The 21471-nt window shown below is 45.7% G+C and overlaps 2 protein-coding genes across 2 annotated transcripts in view; both read left to right on the top strand.

Moving 5' to 3' along the window:
• Positions 1 to 18056: 18056 nt before the first annotated feature.
• Positions 18057 to 19284, top strand: LOC119291913 (glutathione S-transferase F11-like). The gene is made up of 2 exons (XM_037570720.1): positions 18057 to 18349; positions 18635 to 19284. The coding sequence occupies exons 1-2, from the start codon at positions 18148 to 18150 to the stop codon at positions 19111 to 19113; spliced, it is 681 nt and encodes a 226-aa protein (XP_037426617.1). The 5' UTR covers positions 18057 to 18147; the 3' UTR covers positions 19114 to 19284.
• Positions 19285 to 19977: 693 nt separating this feature from the next.
• LOC119291914 (glutathione S-transferase F10-like) overlaps positions 19978 to 21471 on the top strand; it is a 6306-nt gene continuing 4812 nt past the window's right edge. Inside the window, exon 1 of the mRNA XM_037570721.1 lies at positions 19978 to 20163. The gene's annotated coding sequence lies outside the window, so the exon portion shown is untranslated. The remainder of the gene's footprint in view (positions 20164 to 21471) is intronic.

Below are 21471 nucleotides of genomic sequence, written 5' to 3'. Positions count from 1 at the left end.
CCGGCCCCGTCGTCCCGCGCCCCGAGCCTTGCCGCGCCGGCTTCCGCGCCCGCCGCCGGCCGGATCCGGCCAGATCCGGTCCGGGGCCGCCTCCCCGCGCCTCCCCGAGCAACTCCGGCCATCTCCGTCGTCTCCGGCGAGGCTCCCCGGCGAACCTCGTAAACCGTGCCGATCTGTCAGGTTGACCCCGAAATCCACTAAGTCCCCAGTTTCAGTAAATTTTATGCCATGTTAGTCATGCCATAACTCTGCATCCGTCGCTCCGTTTTGCGCGTGTAATATGTCAAATTGTTCGCCTCGAAAAGTACATCATTTCATTCCATTTCATGATATTCATTTGAGGTTATCTAGATGCCCGAATCATCATCATAAGAGTGCTTCTTGATGTTAATCTGCTGAAACTGTTAGAACGAGCTCTTTTGTCATTTTTGCCATGATTGATGTGTGCATCCTATGAGGTTGATGTCTAAATATGTTTTGAACTATGCCATGCTATCTTTACAGTGGTGCTTGCTATGTATTTTTGTGATCAATGTGGTGACTAGCACAAGCATGTAAACTAGGCATCATGATGTTGCTGATTTTAGTCCCTGTTCTGCTGTTATTTTGATGCCATGTAAACATGATGCTACCGAGAGATCCATGCATATTTTGAGATACTTCAGTAAGGGTGTTTTGAACATTTGGTTATGCTCTATCCATTCATGCCCTTTGTTGCAATTATGGAGTAGTCTAGCATGTCATTTGAGTGCTCTACTTTTGCTTCAAAATGTTTCCTGGCATATTGTTTACATGTTATTCAATTTGGCCAAGCTTGCTATAGTGGATCCTTGCATGCTATGGACTTGTTCTTGACTTGGTTTGTTACACAAACATGTCTTCCTGATGATGCTATGCTTATCTTGTAATGCAATGACTTGTGGTGAGTGAATCGAGCTTGTTAAGTAGTGTTCATGATGTTGCTGTTTTGCTAGGCTGAATCTGTTATTTCGTGATGCTATATAAACATGTTGCTACTAGTCATTATATGCATAATCTGGAGATGTTCTATAAACATGTTTTGATCTACATGTCATCCTCTATCCATCCATGCCCCTGGTTGCATTTATAGGTTCCTGTAGCTTGTTTATATCTTGCTCCAAAGTTGCTTCATAATGTTGCTGTCAGCCTGTTAACATTATGATCAGTTGTTTCCATGTGTTTTTCTAGTGATCCATGCACCCTATGAGCTTGCTATTGCCATGCTTAGCTTCACAAATATGTCTTCTTACTGTTGGTTGCCTTGCCATGCCATGTATTGCTCTGTAGTGAGTGGTACAAGCTCATTTACATGCGTTCATAATTCTGTTTCTGCCATGTTTGAATCTGTAATATAACTTGCTATGTTTACATGGGTGCATCATATTTTCTGATCCTTTTTGGCTTATGGTCAGTAAGAGTCTTTTGATCTATGCATTTAGTAGATTCATGCCATGCCTTTGTTTTCCATGATAAGTTCCTGTAACATGTTGTTTGATAGCTCTAAACATTGCATCGTGATTGTATTTTCTGCAAAGTCTAAAATTGTTATAACTTGCAATCTTACCATGTGTGTTTGAGCATGTTCTAGTGATTTATGGAGATAGCTCTGTGTTCATGTTTTGTTGTGCTTTACCTGTACATCATGCCCATGCCTTTTGTTATTATGTTGGGGTGATGTAGCATGTTGTTTTGGTGCTTGCAATATGCCTAGTTGCTGTTTTGGACAGCTTGACCTTTAAACTTGTTTCATGTGTGTGTGTTGAACCGTTGCTCCGTTTTGAGTGTGCTCTATATGAAACTTGCTTAGTTTTGCATGTAGTTTCATATTAACATGTTGCATCCTTGTTTTGAGGTGTTTGATTGATGTTTGTATGCATTTTGCATCTATGCCATGTTTAACTTGTTTTGCTCATATCTTCTAAGCCGTAGCTCCGAACTAAATGAACTTTATATGTAACTTGACTAGAATCTCGTGTAGATCATCTTTGTGCATCTTAAACTTGCTGTTTAACAACTTGAACATAAGGTTTGTTCAGATCTGGACCAATTTCGAAATATGCATATGAGGACTTACCGGAACTGTTATATGTTGTTCCCGGCCTCATTTAAACTTGCTTTGATGTGTTGCTCTTCTTTGCATCATCCCTTGCCATGAGTAGCTTCATGTAGCTTTGTCATGCATCATGCTTGTTCGTGCATCATGACTTGTTCATGTGTGGTGAGTTTACCTATGTTGTGTGCTTCTTCTTGTTAGTTCCTATTTCGTTGCGATCGTGAGGATTCGTTCGTCTTCGCTTGGTTCGGCTTCATCCGTTTCGTCTTCTTCATGGACTCGTTCTTCTTCCTTGCGGGATTTCAGGCAAGATGACCGCTACCCTGGATCTCACTACTATCATTGCTATGCTAGTTGCTTCGTTCTATCGCTATGCTGCGCTACCTATTACCTGTTTATCAAGCCATCCCAAATTGCCATGAACCTCTAACCTTTGATACCTTTCCTATGCAAACCATTGTTTGGCTATGTTACCGCTTTTGCTCAGCCCCTCTTATAGCGTTGCTAGTTGCAGGTGAAGTTGAAGATTTCTCCATGGTGGATAGGATTTTGGTTGGGATATCACAATATCTCTTATATTATTAATGCATCTATATACTTGGTAAAGGGTGGAAGACTCGGCCTTTTGCCTAGTGTTTTGTTCCACTCTTGCCGCCCTAGTTTCCGTCATACCGGTGTTATGTTCCCGGATTTTGCGTTCCTTACGCGGTCGGGTGATTTATGGGACCCCCTTGACAGTTCGCTTTGAATAAAACTCCTCCAGCAAGGCCCAACCTTGGTTTTACCTTTTGCCTCACCACCACCTACCCTTTCCCTTGGGTCGGCTAACCCGAGGGTCATCTTTATTTTAGCCCCCCCCGGGCCAGTGCTTGTCTAAGTGTTGGTCCGAACCGAGCCGCCTGCGGGGCCACCTCGGGGAAACTTGAGGGCTGGTTTTACTCGTAGCCTGTCTCATCCGGTGTTGCCTTGAGAACGAGATATGTGCAACTTCTATCAGGATGCCGGCGCATCGGGCGGTCTTGCTGGTCTTGTTTTACCATTGTCGAAATGTCTTGTAAACCGGGATTCCGAGTCTGATCGGGTCTTCGTGGGAAAAGGTCTATTCCTTCGTTGATCGCGAGAGCTTGTCCTGGGCTAAGTTGGGACACCCCTGCAGGGTATAATCTTTCGAAAGCCGTGCCTGCGGTTATAGGCAGATGAGAATTTGTTAATGTCCGGTTGTAGATAACTTGACACCAGATCCGAATTAAAACGCATCAACCGCGTGTGTAGCCGTGATGGTCTCTTCTCGGCGGAGTCCGGGAAGTGAACACGGTTTCTGGGTTATGTTTGACGTAAGTAGGAGTTCAGGATCACTTCTTGATCATTACTAGTTGACGACCGTTCTGCTTGCTCTCTTCTCGCTCTTATTTGCGTATGTTAGCCACCATATATGCTTAGTCGCTGCTGCAGCCTCACCACTTTACCCCTTCCTTTCCCTTTAAGCTTTGCTAGTCTTGATACCCATGGTAATGGGATTGCTGAGTCCTCGTGGCTCACAGATTACTACAACAACAGTTGCAGGTACAGGTTGTGCGATGATCATGACGCGAGAGTGGTGCTTGCTTGCGTTGAGTTCTTCTTCTGCTTCTTCGATCAGGGGATAGGTTCCAGGTCGGCAGCCTGGGCTAGCAGGGTGGATGTCGTTTGAGTTTCTGTTTGTGATTCATCTGTAGTCGGATGATGCTCTGATGTATTGTGATGTTGTATTCGAGTGGCATTGTATGCCTTATGTATGTATCCCCATCTATTATGTAATGTTGATGTAATGATATCCACCTTGCAAAAGCGTTTCAATATGCGGGTCTATCCTTGGTGGTACCTTCGAGTTCCTTTTGGATAGGGTCGCATATTGGGCGTGACACCCACGCCATGGGATCCAAGGACTAGAGGGGAAACCCTTCTCCCATCTAGGGAGGAGGTCAAGGAAGAAGAAGAAGAAGGGGCCATCTCTCCCCCTTGCTTCCGGTGGCCAGAGCACTGCCGGGGGCCATCATCATCACCGCGATCTTCACCAACACCGTCGTCATCTTCACCAACATCTCCATCACCTTCCCCCTTCTATATCCAGTCCACTCTCCCGCATCCCGTTGTACCCTCTACTTGAACACGGTGCTTTATGCTTCATATTATTATCCAATGACGTGTTGCCATCCTATGATGTCTGAGTAGATTTTCGTTGTCCTATCGGTGATTGATGAATTGCTATGATTGGTTTAATTTGCTTGTGGTTATGTTGCTGTCCTATTGTGCCCTCTGTGTCGCGCAAGCGTGAGGGAGTACCACTGTAGGGTGTTGCAATATGTTCATGATTCGCTTATAGTGGGTTGCGTGAGTGACTGAAACACAAACCCGAGTAAGAGGGATTGTTGTGTATGGAAATAAAGAGGACTTGATGCTTTAATGCTATGGTTGGGTTTTACCTTAATGAATCTTTAGTAGTTGAGGACACTTGCTAGAGTCCCAAACATAAGTGCATAGAACTCCAAGTCAGGGATGGCATGCTAGCAGTGGCCTCTCCGACCTAAAACTTGCTATCGGTCTAGTTAAGTAGTCAATTGCTTAGGGAAAATTTCACAACTCCTACCACCACTTTTCCACACTCGCTATATTTACTTTATTGCATCTTTATCTAAACAGCCCCTACCTTTTATTTACGTACTCTTTATTATCAGGCAAACCTATCCAACAACACCTACAAAGTACTTCTAGTTTCATACTTGTTCTAGGTAAAGCGAACGTCAAGCATGCGTAGAGTTGTATCGGTGGTCGATAGAACTTGAGGGAATATTTATTCTACCTTTAGCTCCTCGTTGGGTTCGACACTCTTACTTATCGAAAACTGTTGCGATCCCCTACACTTGTGGGTTACCACTCCCCAAGAAGCCACTAGGGCCACCGTAATCTCCTCACGCCCTCACACAATGCGAGATGCCGTGATTCCACTATTGGTGCCCTTGAAGGCGGCGACCAAACCTTTACAAACAAGGTTGGGGCAATCTCCACAACTTAATTGGAGGCTCCCAATGACACCACGAAGCTTCACCACAATGGACTATGGTTCCGCGGTGACCTCAACCGTCTAGGGTGCTCAAACACCCAAGAGTAACAAGATCCGCTAGGGATTAGTGAGGGGAATCAAATTTCTCTTGGTGGAAGTGTAAATCGGGGCCTTCTCACCCAATCCCGAGCAAATCAACAAGTTTGATTGGCTAGGGAGAGAGATTGGGCGAAAATGGAGCTTGGAGCAACAATGGAGATTTTGGGGGAAGAGGTAGGTCAACTTTGGGGAAGAAGACCCCCTTATATAGTGGGGGGGGGGGACAATCCAACCGTTACCCCCTTAGCAGCCCCGCAAAGAGCGGTACTACCGCTGGGGTGGGCGGTACTACCGCTGAGCCAACAGTACTGCCGCGCAAAGAGAAGGAGCGAGGACCTGGACCCTAAGCGGTACTACCGCGGTGGTAAGGGCAGTACTACCGCTTGGGAGCGGTACTACCACAGCTAGTGCCGCAAAACCCGACACGAGAAAAGAAGCCCTCGAGTCGAGGCAGTAGGGGAACGGAGCCGCAATGGTACTACGGCTGAAGGCTCCAAGCGGTACTACCGCTGTGGAGCGGTACTACCGCTTGTGCGCTTGGGCGGTACTACCCTTGTGGCCCGTGGTACTACCGCTGGGACCAGTCAAAGCAGCCACTAAGAGGAAAGAGTACTCCATTGAAGTGGGAAGGTTCAGTGGGTGCGATAAGGAAGTGTACATGTTGATTCCACCCTAGCCTTACCAAAGCGGATCCCCTCTTGATAGTACGGTGACTCCTACGAAACTAGTCCACCAACATAGAAACGAAAGAGCTGCACCGTCTTGAATAACACACCGAGGGGAGGAAATCGTCTCGTGCCAAAGTATGAATCTCTGAAAAGCTCAACGCATTCGATTAGTCCGCAAACGCATTTTCATCAATCACCAAAACACCTTAGGGGTAAATATGCCCTTACAATCTCCCCCTTTTTGGTGGATTGATGACAATACGAGATTTGCACAAACGGAAACATAGGACATGCGCAAACCTCACAACTCTAAAATACAGATGGGCTCCCCCTAGATGTGTGCTATATAGATAAGTGCTTTGGACTGCACGGTACACATACTAGGATCAACACTCCCCCTACATTTTAGAGATCCACAACCTAAGCAGGATATATGAGAGCAGAGAATAAGACAGGATAAGCATGCAACTCATAAGATACCGAAAGACTAGATAGACATAGATAATGATAAACTAAAGATAAGGTAGCATATGTCTCACACCATATGTCTGGAACTAAGGTAGGTCTCACTAGCACCAAACCTAACAAAGCAAACAGCGAGAAAGCACAAACGACACCACAAAGACACACTCGCAAATCCGACAAAGACACAAATCCCTAAACTCTCTCCCCCTTTGGCATCGAGACACCAAAAAGGGAAGGAGTGTTGCTACGGCTCCAGGTGATAGCAAGCGAGGGTCTCGAGCATCATATCCCGGTGGGATCATCGGCACCACCGTCGTCTGTCGGAAACTGCTCGGCGTCTGAATCTGTTCACGGGCAGTGCTGCTGAATCCACTCCTCCGCCTCACTAAGCTGGTCCTCAGATCCACTGTAAATGGTGGCACCCAACTAACGCATGAGCTCCTTGTGACGTCCCCTGGCCTTCTTCTCATCCACATGAGTCATGTACTGATCATGAGACTCCATGCAGAACAGCTTGTTCACCTTGAGCTTGAGCTTCTTTGCCCAAGAGGACTCTGCCCAAGAAGGCTCATAGTCATCGTCATCATCAGCATCAACCTCCTCTTCGGTCTCCATGGTAGCAACAAAAGATGAAGCCCCAGATTTAGGGACCTGGGAGCCCCAGTTATCTTTCTTCCTCATACGCTTGATCTCATGAGACACCAACTCTCCAGTCTCTAGCATAACCTTGGGATAGACCTTATCCCAGGCCTTCTCAATGAGCAGCATGATGAACGGTCCATAGATCGGGCACTTGCGCTCAAAGATAGCAGATAAGAGCTCAGACCACATAACATGAGAAATATCTAGGGACTCGCTAGTGTTTGCTTCCTTCTCATGCTGGCAGAAGAGAAGCATGTCCACGAGATAGGAGTGAACCATATCCAGATTCCCGATACGAGGGAAGAGAGTCTCACGAAAGACACGGTGAAGAATGTCCAGAAAGGCGGGCAGCTCATAAGTTTCCTTCTTAGTGTCAGGGTTGATCTTCCGAGTGCAGTAGGGCCAGAGGGCTTGCTTGTGAGTGGAGGTGGCATTGCGGTGAGGGCGAAATCCGACAGGAGTCTCAAGCCCGTGATCTTCCACCCCAAGTAACTCCATGAATGCCTTCCACTTGACAGAGAGCAGCTTGCCATTGGTCATCCAAGTCAGAGTCCTGTCCTCATCAGTCCCTAGATGGACAGTGGCGTAGAATTGAGCCATAATATCTGCATCATAGTCCTTGTTGAACTGCATGATTCTGAGAATGTTCAGCTGAAAGCACATCTGAAGAGCTTCACCAAAGTACTCAGGATCCTTCTCCATATAGTCTGTGTTGATGGAGCGCACATCAACATAGAGATTCTTCATGGCCTTGAGCACATCAAAGAAGATAGCAAACTGAAAGCGGTTCCAGAACGGGCGGTTGACCAAAGTGGGTTCTTGGTCTTCCACATAGGGGTTGCGGCGACGCCTTGTCCAGAACTCCTTGGCATTCATTTGAGGCACAGTTTTGCCCTTTGGCTTCGGCTTGACGGCAGACTTCTTCTGGAGTTGAGGTGGAGGTGGAGCACTAGAGGAACCTCCTGCACACTCAGATGTGCGGTAGCGCTTCGACGTGGCACGACCAGGGTTTACACGGCGAGCTTGAAGCTCAGGATGATCATCACCTGGAACCAAACACAAGAGCACGCAAAACAACCAGAAAGAACAAGCATAAGCCAACAAACACAACAAAAGAGATCAAGGAATGGTAGGAACATGAAGGAACTTGGCAAGCAACGGTAGTACCGCGGCTGGTAGCGGCAGTACCGCCTAAGCGGTAGTACCGCTCCAAGGCGAGCGGTAGTACCGCTCGAAACGGGGAAACAACAGTTCCCTACTGCCATGGTCAGATCCGGCACTACCGGCCTACCAAATTCAAAAATACTCCTACCAAACACTAATCCAAAGAGTCTAGTTGCCTACTCCAACCTACTCAAGCCTAGATTTAGCCAAAAATCTAGAGATGCAACCACTATTGCCCCTAAGACGCTAGATCTGAAATCTAGACAAAAAGAGAGGAGGAACGGGGGCAATACCGGCATCCATGGCAAGAGGACAAGGTGGAGATCGACTCCACCGAAGGGAATGGAGAGGGACACCCTGGAGAAGAAGATCCGCCGGAGCCCTCCGGCGGCGTGGCGTTGCTGGAGAGATGAAGAGGAACGAGGGGGCGAAGCGAATGGGTATGGGGGAGAAGAAACCTCCCCCCTGCCCCGATATATCCCCCTGGCCCCGCCCCGCAGCGGTACTACCGCGCTGGTGGGCGGTAGTACCGCCCAGAAAGCCACGGCAACTAGACATCACGGCTTAGCTCGGAAAAAGGAAAAACGAACGACAATAAGAGGAGAAAAGACTAACTTGGCAGCGAACAAACTAGCAAGGGGCCAAGACACACCTCTTCTAGAGAGGGCGAAGGCCGAGGCCACCTATGTTTGAGTCAAGAGGTATGGCGCCGCGAAGATTTTAACCTTGGGCCCATGACCAAAACTCGTCCTTGAAGCACAAGTACCATAAAAAATGGTTAATGTGAAAGACTAGATCAATTTATGCATAATGGGGGGAGGGAGAGTTCACTGAGAGAACAACACTCCCCCTATGTCCATGCCTACACCTAAACTAGACAACATGTTGAATGTGGTGGGATGTGCAAGGGTTCAAGATAGATTGCTCGAATCAATGATATTTAGCTCATGCCTTAACTCGAGAAATCTTGCTTCATCCAAAGGCTTCGTGAAAATATCTGCAAGGTTATCATGAGTGTTGACATACATGAGCTCGATCTTCCCTCGCCTAATGTGATCCCGGATGAAGTGGTACCGAATCTCAATATGCTTAGTCTTGAAATGTTGCACCGGGTTGAGAGAAATCTTGATGGCACTTTCATTATCACACCAAAGAGGTACTTTGTCACAAATGACACCGTACTCCTTTAAAGTTTGCCTCATCCATAAGAGTTGTCCACAACAACTACCGGCCACCACATATTCTGCTTCGGTGGACGAGAGAGACACACAACTTTGCTTCTTGGAAGACCAACTCACCAAAGAGCAACCAAGAAATTGGCACCCTCCGGAAGTGGACTTCCTATCCACTTTGTCTCCCGCCCAATCGGAATCCGTATATCCTTCAAGCTTGAAGTTTGCTCCTCTTGGGTACCATAAGCCAAAGTTTGGGGTATGGGCCAAATATCAGAAGATTTGCTTGACCACCACAAAGTGGCTTTCCTTCGGTGTGGCTTGAAACCGTGCACATATTCCCACACTCAACATGATATCCGGTCTAGATGCACAAAGGTAAAGCAAGGAGCCAATCATGGAGCGATATACCTTTTGATCCACCACTTTACCATTGGGATCAATGTCAAGTTGGCACTTGGTAGGCATTGGAGTAGAAGCCGGCTTGACATCACTTAGCTTGAATCTTTTTAGCATGTCTTGAGTGTATTTGGCTTGGTTGATGAAGGTACCTTCTCTTCTTTGCTTGATACCTAAACCAAGGAAGAACTTCAACTCTCCCATCGAAGACATCTTGAACTTAGAGGTCATGAGAGCGGCAAATTCTTCATTGAAAGCTCTGTTAGGGGAACCAAAGATAATATCATCAACATATAGTTGGCATACAAACAACTCCCCTTTGACCTTCTTAGTAAAAAGAGTGGGATCAATTTGCCCAACCTCAAATCCACGATCTTGTAACAACTCGGTAAGGTGGTCATACCACGCACGTGGGGCTTGCTTAAGGCCATAGAGTGCCTTATCGAGTTGATACACATGATCCGGAAGGTAGGGATCCTCGAACCCGGAGGGTTGCTTGACATAAACCAACTCATTAATAGGACCATTAAGAAAAGCACTCTTCACATCCATTTGTTGTAACTTAAAGTTGTGATGGGAAGCATAAGAAATCAACAAACGAATGGATTCAAGGCGAGCAACAGGAGCAAAGGTTTCACCGTAGTCGATACCCTCGACTTGGGAGTAGGCTTGTGCTACCAATCTTGCCTTGTTGTGAATGATGTTCCCATGGGCATCTTGCTTGTTCTTGAAAATCCACTTGGTTCCAATGACGTTGTGGTTCCCCGACGGCCTTGGCACCAATCTCCACACCTTGTTGTACTTGAAGTTGTTGAGTTCTTCATGGATGGCATTGAGCCAATCTGAATCTTCGAGCGCCTCATAGACCTTTTGGGGTTCAACACAAGAGACAAACGCGTGATGTTCACAATAGTTTGCTAATTGTCTGCGAGTGCTTACCCCCTTTCTTAGGCTTCCAACCACATTCTCCATGAGATGGCCTTTGGTGGTGATCTTGGAAGCAATCTTCGCATCACGACGCTCTAATTCCTCCCCGAATGTGGAAGGAGGAGGATTAACTTGATTATCTTGAGCGCCGTCTTGAACTTGTTCAAGATCTTGAGCTTGCTCTTGATCTTGAACTTGCTCGAGGGGGAGAACTTGACCTTGGGCATCATTTGGTGGTTCATCACCATCTTGAGGTTGATCTTGCCCTTGGTCTTGTTCACGAGGTTGAGGGCCTTCACTTTGTTCTTCGGAAGCGTGTGGGTCTTGGGTTGGTGATGGCTCCACTTGAGTGGAGCATTGTCCTTCTCCTTCGGCCACAAGGGGTTCCTCAATGGGTAGATATGACCCGCACCCATTCTTCTTATGGCTTGGGGAGGAATTTCATCACCTACATCACAAGTACCACTTTGCTCCACTTGGGAGCCGTTATTTTCGTCAAACTCCGCATTACACGTCTCCTCAATGAGTCCGGTGGACTTGTTGAGAACAGGGTAAGCATGAGAGTTTGTAGCATAACCAACAAATATGCCCTCATAAGCTCTAGCCTCAAATTTAGACAAATGAACACCTTTCTTGAGAATGAAACACTTACACCCGAACACCCATAAGTACTTGAGGTTGGGCTTGTTACCGGTAAGTATTTCATAAGGAGTCTTGTTCAAGCCTTTGCGGAGATAGAGTCGATTAGATGCATGACATGCAGTGTTGATGGCTTCAGCCCTAAAGTTGTATGGAGACTTGAACTCCGCCATCATGGTCATTGCCGCATCCATCAATGTCCGGTTCTTCCTCTCTGCAACACCATTTTGTTGAGGGGTATATGGAGCAACATATTGATGCTTGATCCCCTCATCACTAAGAAACTCATCCAAGGTGTAGTTCTTGAACTCAGTGCCATTATCACTTCTTATTGTCAAGATCTTTGCATCATGTTGACGTTGAGCTTCATTTGCAAAGTTGATGATGGTTTGTTGAGTTTCACTCTTCCTCTTGAAGAAATATACCCAAGTGTATCTTGAATAGTCATCCACAATCACTAAGCAATACTTTCTACCCCCAAGACTATCGAAGGATGGAGGCCCAAAGAGGTCCATGTGAAGGAGCTCCAAGGGTCTCTTCGAGTAGATGATAGTCGTGGGAGGGTGAACCTTCTCATGAAGCTTTCCTTCGACGCAAGCACGATCTTTGGCAAAACTAACATTTGTTAGTCCACGGACATGGTCCCCCTTGAGAAGACTTTGTAAAGATCTCATATTAACGTGGGCTAAACGGCGATGCCAAAGCCATCCCACATCAACTTTAGCCATTAGGCATGTCGCGGTCTTAGTGGGTCGCTCCGAAAAGTTTATCGCATAGAGACCGTTCTCGACATGCCCAACAAAGGCTACTTTAAGAGTCTTGCTCCACAAGAGGGCCACGGTATCAATATCAAAGAAAGTGGCAAAGCCCATGAGTGCAAGTTGACAAACGGAAAGTAAATCGTACGCAAGGGACTCAACAAGCATGCCTTTCTCGATCGTTAGATCATGAGAAATGACAACCTTGCCAAGACCCAATACCTTAGAAGATGAGGCATCACCCCACTCGACATTGGTGGGCATAGATGGGATCTTTTACACGTCCACCACCAAGTCCTTGCTTCCGGTCATATGATTTGTTGCTCCACTATCGAGCAATCATGATCCCCCACCAGAAGCAAACACCTACAAGAGATCAATGCTTGGTTTTAGGTACCCATTGAGTAATGGGTCCTTTGATGTTAGTAACTAGGGTCTTAGGAACCCAAATAGACCATTCAATGTACTCATAAGGAGAGCCAACAAATTTAGCATAAACATGCCCATCACTAGCACGGTACAGCACATAAGAAGGGTTAAAGTCGTCGGCTTTGTTGGAAGAGGTGGCTTTGCCCCTTTTCACATCACTACTCTTCACATTGTTCTTCTTCTCCTTAGAAGCACCCTCTCCCTCCTTCACAAAAGTTTGCTTAAGAGGGGGAGGTCATTTGGTCTTGTCTCTCTTCTTCTCGTTCTTCTTCTTATCCTTGGACTTGGGTGTGAACCCAACTCCCTCCTTGGCCACAACTTCCTTTTGATTGCTCAGAAGGTCGTTGAGGTTCTTCTCACCTTGTATGGCAAGACACAAGGCCTTTCTTGAGTTGTTCCTTTAACTTGGCATTTTCCTCCACAAGATGCACATGCTCACAACACGAGTTAGTAGCATTTGCGTTATCAATTAAGACCATATGAGGAAAAGTGGCTTTCTCCTTGGTTAACTTCACTTGGAGTTGAGCATGAGACTCCTTGAGGCTAGCATGAGCACCCTTCAAGGCCTTGTGAGCCTTGTCAAGTAAATCAAACTCCTCTTTGAGTCTAGCAAGATCAACCCCAAGTTAAGCCTTCTCGAAGTTTGCCACATGAGAGACAACAAGAGCATGATCAAGATCTTTCTTTAATTTAGCATGGTCATCGTTGTGTGACTCCTCAAGAGTCAAACGATGCCCACGCTCTTCCTCTAGAGCATTAGAAAGATCTGATATCTCATCGACATAGTCACGACTATGGCCTTCCATCTTAAAGATGGTTTCTTCATGAGCCTCGGTCATGTCATTGGCTTCACCAAGTTGTTCCAAGAGAGCAACAAAGTGCTTCTTGGATTTGCCCTTGAGTTTACTCATAAAAGACTCAAATTCATTCATCTCTTCATTAGACCCCTCATTTTCATCAATGCAATCCGTCAAGGAAGGATTAGTAATGATTGTGGTTTTGATGTTGGGGGTTACCTTGTTAGTGGCTTTAGCCATGAGGCACTTGGCGGTGATGTTCTCGTTGGGTGAATCAAAGAGAGACACCCGAGGAGTTGTGGCAATGGCAACGGAGGACATGGCCATTACTTCTCCATCTTCATCATCATCGTTATCCTCACGGTATTCTTCTTGAACCACTAACCCTCGAGTAGGAGTCCTTTTGGTGAAGTTGTTCTTGTTGGGGAAGGACTTGGCTTTGTCTTTTCGAATGAGCTTGCCACCATTGTGTTCCCGCTTCTCGTAAGGACAATCCACAACAAAGTGACTCACATTGCCACAATTGTAACAAGTTCTCACTCGTTGCTTGCCCTTGAACCCACTTGAATTGTTCTTGTTGAAATTTGGCCTTGTGTTCTTCTTGCTCCAAAATTGCCTTGAAGCAAGAGCCATGTGCTCATGATAATCATATTTAGTATCCTCGGGATTGCCCTCCTCATCTTCCTATTATTACTCTTCTTACACAATGACCTTGGCCTTCAAGGCAAGATTTGGCTTCTTTGTTCTTTGAGAACGGAGCACCGCGTTGTCGGCGATCTTGTCCAAGATGCTCATAGCAACGAACTCATCCAACACTTCGCTCGAGGTCATGGAGTGGAAGTCCGGTCTTTGACGGATGACGGAGGACATGGCCTTGTTATAGGGCATCATGGCCTTGAGGAACTTGCGCTTGATCCAATTAATTGTCATCCGTGTCCTTACTCCCATGATCTCGGAGTGAGAGCGCGAGTTTGGTTACTCTCCGAAAGAGCTCACGAGGTTCTTCATCTTCCTTCATTGCAAACTCACCGGCTTCATCTTGCACCACTTCATAGTTGGAGCGTTGAATGCTTGTGCTTCCCCGATAGAGAGACACAACGCAATGACATGCGTCTTTGGCCATGGTGTAGGGTCGAAGACGAGGGAGATCTTCGGGGAGAATTGCATCTTGGATGATGAAGAGAGCATTCTCATTGAATTGATTATCCACGGCTTCTCTAGGGGTGAAGTTGCTTCGGTCATGTGGATAGAAACCTTCTTCAATGATTCTCCAAAGATTAGTATTCACATGATTTAAATGACGCTTGAAGAGATACACCCAAGAATCAAAATCCTCATTTTTCACAATCTTAGGAGGAGGACCGGCATGATTTAAATGAGTAGAGGGAATCGGTCCTCCATAAGTTGGAGGTTCCACATGGGCAAAGATGCCGGTGCCATTTCTACCACTAGTAGAGGGACCCTTTTCACTATTAGATTCCCCCTTGTCGGAGGTAGCATCCGTCACCTTGTTAGTGGGATCACCCACTTTCATCGGCAAGGTAGACAGTTTAAGTCCTTCTAGGAATTTAGTAAACATGCTTTCAACCTCGGTCGTCATGGAGTTTTTCAATGTGTCTAAAGCCACATTGAATTCCTCATGAGAGACCGCGGTTCCCCCATCGGCCGTAGACGAGGTAGGATTCACACCGGAGTGCTCCTCCACACCGTCTGTGGTGTCAACCATACTCTTCGGATGACAAAGTCCTTAAAAAAGAGACGAGGCTCTAATACCAATTGAAAGGATCGATATAGTTGACTAGAGGGGGGTGAATAGGCAACTAACAATTTTAATACTTTTCTTTACCAAATTAAACTTTGCATCAAAGTAGGATGTCTAGATATGCAACTAGGTGAGCAACCTATATGATGCAACAAAGACTAGCACATAAGCAAGCAAGGGATACAACACAAATAAGATTGCGCAAGTAAAGGCACGAGGTAATCAAGAGTGGAGCCGGTGGAGACGAGGATGTGTTACCAAAGTTCCTTCCTTTTGAGGGGAAGTACGTCTCCGTTAGAGTGGTGTGGAGGCACAATGCTCCCCAAGAAGCCACTAGGGCCACCGTAATCTCCTCACGCCCTCACACAATGCGAGATGCCCTGATTCCACTATTGGTTCCCTTGAAGGCGGTGACCGAACCTTTAGAAACAAGGTTGGGGCAATCTCCACAACTTAATTGGAGGCTCCCAATGACACCACGAAGCTTCACCACAATGGACTGTGGCTCCACGGTGACCTCAACCGTCTAGGGTGCTCAAACACCTAAGAGTAACAAGATCCGCTAGGGATTAGTGGGGGAATCAAATTTCTCTTGGTGGAAGTGTAGATCGGGGCCTTCTCACCCAATCCCGAGCAAATCAACAAGTTTGATTGGCTAGGGAGAGAGATCGGGCGAAAATGGAGCTTGGAGCAACAATGGAGCTTTTGGGGGAATAGGTAGGTCAACTTTGGGGAAGAAGACCCCCTTATATAGTGGGGGGAACAATGCAACAGTTAGCCCCCTTAGCAGCCCCGCGGAGAGCGGTACTACCGCTGAGCCAGCGGTACTATCGTCCCACTCAGTGGTACTGCCGCGCAAAGAGAAGGAGCAAGGACCTGGACCCTGAGCGGTACTACCGCGGTGGTAAGGGCGGTACTACCGCCTCTACTGCCCCAGTTAGTGCCGCAAAACCCGACACGAGAAAAGGAGCCCTCGAGTCGAGGTGGTAGGGGCGCGGAGCCGCAGCAGTACTACGACGGAAGGCTCCAAGCGGTACTACCGCTTGTGCGCTTGGGCGGTACTACCGCTCTGGCCCGCGGTACTACCGCTAGGACCAGCCAAAGCAGCCACAAAGAGGAAAGAGTACTCCATTGAAGCGGGAAGGTTCAGTGGGTGCGATAAGGAAGTGTACGTGTTGATTCCACCCTAGCCTGACCAAAGCGGATCTCCTCTTGATAGTACAGTGACTCCTACGAAACTAGTCCACCAACATAGAAACGAAAGAGCTGCACCGTCTTGAATAACACACCGAGGGGAGGAAATCGTCTCGTGCCAAAGGATGAATCTCTGAAAAGCTCAACGCATACGATTAGTCCGCAAACGCATTGTCATCAATCACCAAAACACCTTAGGGGTAAATATGCCCTTACAATAAGTAGTGATGAAGTTGTTATATGATGTCTTATCATGGACGAAAATGATGCTTATGAGGAGTTATATGACAATGATATATTATGATGGTGATGATAAGTTATTATGTCATTGGGTGAAAGAACCATGGCTTAGTTTCAAATGGATGGATCCAAAGTGACCATTGGTTACTTTGAATCCATGCACTTGAAACTAATCCAAGGCTCTTTCACCTAGTGATTTAATAACTCATTATGATGTTAAGACAATCTCTAAATTGCTACTATATGAAAAGATGTATACATGTGTATGAATACGACCTAAAATCAAAATGAAATGGAATAGGAATAATAGTAGTAGAGATTGTTATCGAAAGCGCTACTAGTAATTAGCAGTAGCGATTGGCACGGAACGCGTTACTACTAAGAAGATATATCAGTAGCGCGTGCTCGCCGGCGCTACTGCTAAGCTTTAGTTGTAGCGCCTTATCAGTAGCGCGCTTGCCCGCGCTACTGATAGGCCCAAAACCAGCGATACTGCTAGGCTTTTCCCTAGTAGTGAAAGCATGCTTTTCGAGCCGATGAGCCGGACCTCCGCAACCGACGATACCAAGGCTTTGTGGTATGTTGGACGAGGGGTTTTCCGGTGTCCATTAGATCCTTGAGACATCAACTTCATCTAATGTGGTTAAAGAAGAGGAAAGCCACCACCTACCACCATCCATGCACCCCAGTACAAAACACCAAACACAACTGCAACAATCGACATCAACGCCACGCTTGAGTGTCTTGCGCCGACCACCGGACACAAATCTCGCCAGATCCAAGACCGGCAAGAAGACCGCACCATTTGGGCACCTCTGAAAGAAAACTACGCCCATCCTATCTTCCGATGGAGTGAAACTGCCGAGGTCCCCACGGCTCCTGCTGCTAGAGAGGCGGACGAAGAGGACAGGGACTCGCATTGTCACCAGCGTTGAGAGAAGACAAGAAGATCACATCCCTAACACCTTGCTGGAACGGTTTCCAGGAGCGAACTAAACTGTTGATTCACATGAACTTGAAAGTACATGAAAAATAAAAGCGTATAATTCATAGAATTGAAAAACTACAATAATTTGGATAAAAGAATATTAACACTGTAGAATTTTTTTTGTACAATGAGGTTTAGCGGATGGATGTTTTTATCAAAATAGGGTGCAAAGTAATCTTAGAAAAAATGCTAAGGTTCCAATCCCGTGAATCAAATTTGTGACAAAACATCTTACGTTAATGAACAGAGTTTTGGTTATAATACCATCTTATATTATAAAACGAAGGGAAGTACTTTCTCTGATCCAAATCAATTGACGCAGCCTATCAGATCGGAGGGAGTATAAGATTTCTTTGTATCGAAGCGTCCTTACAAAGAATTGCAAACTACTTCCTCCTTCTCATAATATAAGAGCGTTTTTATACTAGATCTTATATTATGAGACAAACTTATATTATACAAGACGGAGGGAGTAAATTTCTAAATTTTGAAACAAATTTGCCATAGGGATTCCCGCAAAAAGAAATTGCCATAGGGAAGATCCAATCCAACCTTGCCCCATCTGTCAGAAATCAGGGACACAGAAATGCAAGTCGACTCACGCTCTTGCTGTGCAGTAGCATCTGACACTCGCCACCTCCTACCCAACTCCTATCCCCTTTCCGTCCGTCTAGGTCTGGAGGAGCGGCGATGGCGGCGCCCGTGACGGTGTACGGGCCGGCGATCTCGCCGGCGGTGGCGCGCGTGGCGGCGTGCCTGCTGGAGAAGGACGTGGCCTTCCAGCTCGAGGCGGTGGACATGTCCAAGGGCGAGCACAAGTCCCCCTCCTTCCTCAAGCTCCAGCCCTTCGGCCAGGTCCCCGCCTTCAAAGACCACCTCACCACCGTCTTCGGTCGGTACCCACCTCTTCTCCTGCTTCCGCAGCTAGTTTCTTCACATCTTGTTTTGCTTCTCTGTCAATTGCAAGTGCCATTCGTTGATAAAGATGGAAATTTTACCTAGATCTGTATGCATTTTATCAGTAATTATCCAGTTTCTGAATTGAGGCTAAATTCCAGTGTTGGCATGTTCATATGTATGGATGATTGGTTGACTTTCCCCTGAATGTGAAAGAAAAGAAAGATATCTGTAAAATGGTCGTTTGTGTTCACAAGTTGTATGGTTCATCTTTTGGCAGAGTCAAGGGCCATTTGCCGTTACATCTGTGACCAGTACTCCGACCGTGGCAACCAGACTCTCCTAGGCCGGAAAGAAGACGGCGCGGTAGGCCGTGCCGCCATTGAGCAATGGGTAGAGTCTGAAGGCCAGGCATTTAACCCCCCAAGCTTGGCCATCGCATTCCAGCTCACCTTCGCGCCGCTCATGGGCATGGCCACCGACATGGCCGTGGTCGAGCAGAATGAGGCGAAGCTTGCCAAGGTGCTCGACGTGTACGAGCGGCGGCTGGCGGAGAGCCAGTATTTCACCGGCGACGAGTTCACCCTTGCCGACCTTGTGCACATGCCCAACACTGATCTTCTTGTGAGCAAGACCGGCAAGGCGGGTCTGATCACCGAGAGAAAGAATCTGTCCAGATGGTGGGATGAGGTCTCCGCCCGCCCGTCATGGAAGAAGGTTGTCGAGTTGCAGAGTGTACCACGACCCTCTAAAGCTTGAGGCCCCCTTCATTTTTTTGGCCGAGCAGCTTCTGGTGGCAATTAGTCACGTTCTGTTATGTGTTGCCACCACTCCTAAATGTTAATTGTGTTGTGAAAGACTCGGGCTGCTTTGTACAATATGTTATCCTGCTATCTATCTCTGTGGTATTATTGAGTTTGCATGGTTGGATATGTTCCTCTGGTTTCTCAATTCTGTGCTGTTGCCTGTTGGAACTCGATTGCATCCCATAATCCACATAAATCTATTCTTGAGACGTTGGTTTACTACCCTGTTACTTTCAGTGGGTCACTCTGACAATCTCTTTACCTACTGAATTTTAGTCCCTCCATTCCAAATTATTTGAAGTTCTTGCTTTGTCCTAAGTCAAATTTATTCAAGTTTGACCAATTCTGTAGAAAAATGTGCTTATCTACAACATCAAATTGTTGATCCAGGCCTTAAGCTAGGTGATATATATGTAAGGTAATGCAAGATGACACATCTTGATTCAATATTGATCCATGTATTGTCTCATAGCAGTGTTGGGATTGGGGTGTATGATTCGAAGATAAATAACAAGTGCGAGTTGTCATTTGTAGTATTTGTCCTTCTCAAATATACTTGGATAAATCCATTCTGGACTACGAGAAAAGTTGAGAAACAAATAGAGTCCTGGCAAATCTGAGGCAGCGCAAATGTTCAAAGAATTCAGCGGTGTGTTAATGCAAGCCAAATAATACTTATTTCAGTTGCTGAGAATGAGATGCTGATTATCACTTGAGTGAATGCATATTGGCAGCTTCTTATTGCCTATTCACACTATTATCAGTAATATAACATGGAAAACTTAAGCATGAATTCATCTTGTCATTTTACAGGTACCACTCCTGATAAATCAGTTATGTTCTACCAAATGAAACATACTGGGATTGAAAGCTAAGCACATTCAAAGATTCTTCCATCAGATGAACGGCTCAATTATTCCTGACTCCATATGGGGGATGTTGCTTTTGTTGAAAAATATATTCTTGCACTCTGACAGAAGTCATCAGATCTTCGTTACTGCTGGTACTTGATGCCAACCTCCTTACTTATCCAAGCCTGATAGTACTGCTGGCTGAAGTGAGCTAAATGCTCAGGATGACATGCTGATTATCACTTCGGTCAATGCATTTTAGCAGTTTCTTATTTTGCCTCTTCATACTAATCTAATATGTATTCCCTCCATAAAGAAATATAAGAGCGTTTAGATCACTACTTTAGTTATCTAAACGCTCTTATATTTGTTTACAGAGGAAGTAAAACTTAAGCAACTGAATTCAGCTTGTCATTTTATAGGCACTACTCCTAATAAATCAGTTATGTTCTTCTACCAAATAGAACATACTGGGATCAAAATTTATGTGTGTGCATAGATTTCAATCCCAGTATGTTTTTTCTTCCATCAGACCAACGGTTGAATTATACCTGACTCCATATGGGAGACATTACTTTATGTCGAAAATTTTATTCTTGTACCCTGACAGAAGCCATCAGATCCTCATCACAGCTGGTACTTGATGCCAATCTTCTTACTTATCCTAGCCAAATTCTATCTATCAGTTGTCCCAAACCATCCATGTAACATCATGAGCTCCTCATATACTGTTTTTCTTCTCAGTCAAGTTATCAATGACTGGATTATTAAACATATACCTGACTAGTGACTCCATACGGTGGACGTTGCTTTTATCGAAAAAATTATTCTTGCACTCTGACAGAAATCTCTACTCCTAATGGACGAATTGGTTGAATAGTCCCCCCCCACTTTCAACCGGTTTATTTTCAACCGGTTTATTTTCAACCGGTTTTTCTTCGTCCCACCTCCCACCAGCCCCTCCCACCGGTTTTTCTCTTTTCTCGTCTGACCGGCAATACCCAACGTATTTATGGTAATCAATCATAATTAATCCACGTATAGTAATAAATCAATCCAGGTATGGTAAGGTCATAACTCAGGAAATTTTGAATATGGTAATTATATGGTAATAAATGTAAATTACCCCAAAGGCTATCAATCCAGGTATGGTAAGGCCATAACTCGGGAAATATCGAATATGGTAATAAATTTAAATTACCACCAGGTATGGTAAGGCTATCCACGTATAGTAATAAATCATATAGTAATAAATCATAATTAATCCACGTATAGTAATAAATCAATCCAGGTATGGTAAGGTCATAACTCAGGAAATTTTGAATATGGTAATTATATGGTAATAAATTTAAATTACCCCAAAGGCTATCAATCCAGGTATGGTAAGGCCATAAATTGGGAAATATCGAATATGGTAATAAATTTAAATTACCCCAAAGGCTATCAATCCAGGTATGGTA

Source organism: Triticum dicoccoides, chromosome 4B (genome assembly GCF_002162155.2).
Source record: "Triticum dicoccoides isolate Atlit2015 ecotype Zavitan chromosome 4B, WEW_v2.0, whole genome shotgun sequence".
Taxonomy (NCBI): Eukaryota; Viridiplantae; Streptophyta; class Magnoliopsida; order Poales; family Poaceae; genus Triticum; species Triticum dicoccoides.
This window is presented reverse-complemented; position numbering and strand designations above follow the sequence as displayed.